General features: G+C 41.1%; 1 protein-coding gene across 1 annotated transcript; it reads right to left on the minus strand.

Moving 5' to 3' along the window:
• Nucleotides 1-309: 309 nt before the first annotated feature.
• LOC110876771 lies at nucleotides 310-1,275 on the minus strand. Its single transcript, XM_022124933.1, has one exon. It carries the CDS (start codon nucleotides 1,273-1,275, stop codon nucleotides 310-312), a length of 966 nt encoding a protein of 321 aa, XP_021980625.1.

The following is a 1,275-nucleotide window of genomic DNA, read 5'->3' on the forward strand; positions in this document are numbered from 1 at the left end:
GTCGTTAACTTTAGGAATCATGGAAATAAAAGAGGAGCCGCAGCCCATATTAATCACCCCATTAACATAAAATTCAGCCATAATATTGAAAAAAATCATCTTCTAGTAAATTCCAAAAACGTTTGACAAAACGAAAGTTAATACCGTCGGGGCCCGGGGCCTGATCATCACCACACTCGAAGACAGCCACCTTAATCTCTTCCTTCGTGAACCGAGAGTCAAGCATCATGGAATCCGCATCAGAGATTTTTTTTATACCGGCACAAATGAGACGAGGACAATCAACACATTCTCCAACAAACTTATTTTTTAAAAACCTGAAAACCTCCTTTTTGACAAGCGACGGTTTTGACACCTAAATGCCATCAACCTCCAAGCCATGAATAGAATTGACGCTTTCCTGCAATTTATCATAGCGTGAAAAAATTTTGAGTTTTCGTCGCCATCCTTAGCCCATTTTATCCTCGATCTTTGTCTAAAGTCACTACTTTTCCGCTCTTCTTCCTCTTTTAACACTTTCTTACTTTCCAAAAGAATCCACTCCTCTTCTTCAGTAAGATCCCTTTCTTCCATAACTGCCTGAATATTACCGAGGTCCGTCGAAGGCAAGTTCACCTTCTCCGAACTTTTTTTCAACATTTCATCCCTCCAAACTTTTAAGTCAACTCTAAGATCGCACAGCTTTCTCATAAGAATGGTATCTGGGGGGCCGTGGCACCCGAGATCTTTCTTCAAAGCCTTCACCACCACTTCTTGGAAACCCAGTCTGTCAAACCAAGAATCAAAAATCCGTAACGGCCTTGCCACGAAATTCACTAAAACGGACTTCAAAAGAATCAGGCCATGATCGGACAAAAAGGTCGACACCGCTTCAACACTCGCTTCCGGCCAAGAATTAAAAAAACCTGGGTTAATAAGGAATCTGTCTAATTTGCTCTGTTTTCTACCATTAGCCGAAGAGAATGTGAACTTCCTGCCTCTTAGACTATACTCAATTAAACCAGCGTCGAAAATGAAGTTGTTAAAATTATCAACACAGGACTGTTTAAGCGAACAATTCTTCTTTTCTTCACGATACCGAACAGCATTAAAATCTCCCCAGAGAACCCAAAAACCATCAGAATCCGATATCACCTGAGTCAACTCGTCCCACAGGAGCTTTTTGGCCAACACACTCTGAGGAGCATACACATTAAAAATGTTCAGAACTAAACCACTCCCCGCAATCTTACCCCTAATGAGAAGATAGTTCCTATTCTTAACAACACTGGACAT

This window comes from Helianthus annuus, chromosome 9 (genome assembly GCF_002127325.2).
Source record: "Helianthus annuus cultivar XRQ/B chromosome 9, HanXRQr2.0-SUNRISE, whole genome shotgun sequence".
NCBI lineage: Eukaryota > Viridiplantae > Streptophyta > Magnoliopsida > Asterales > Asteraceae > Helianthus > Helianthus annuus.

Coding starts and splice junctions, on each gene's coding strand:
- LOC110876771 (XM_022124933.1), bottom strand. CDS start 1,275: ATGTCCAGTGTTGTTAAGAATAGGAACTATCTTCTCATTAGGGGTAAG.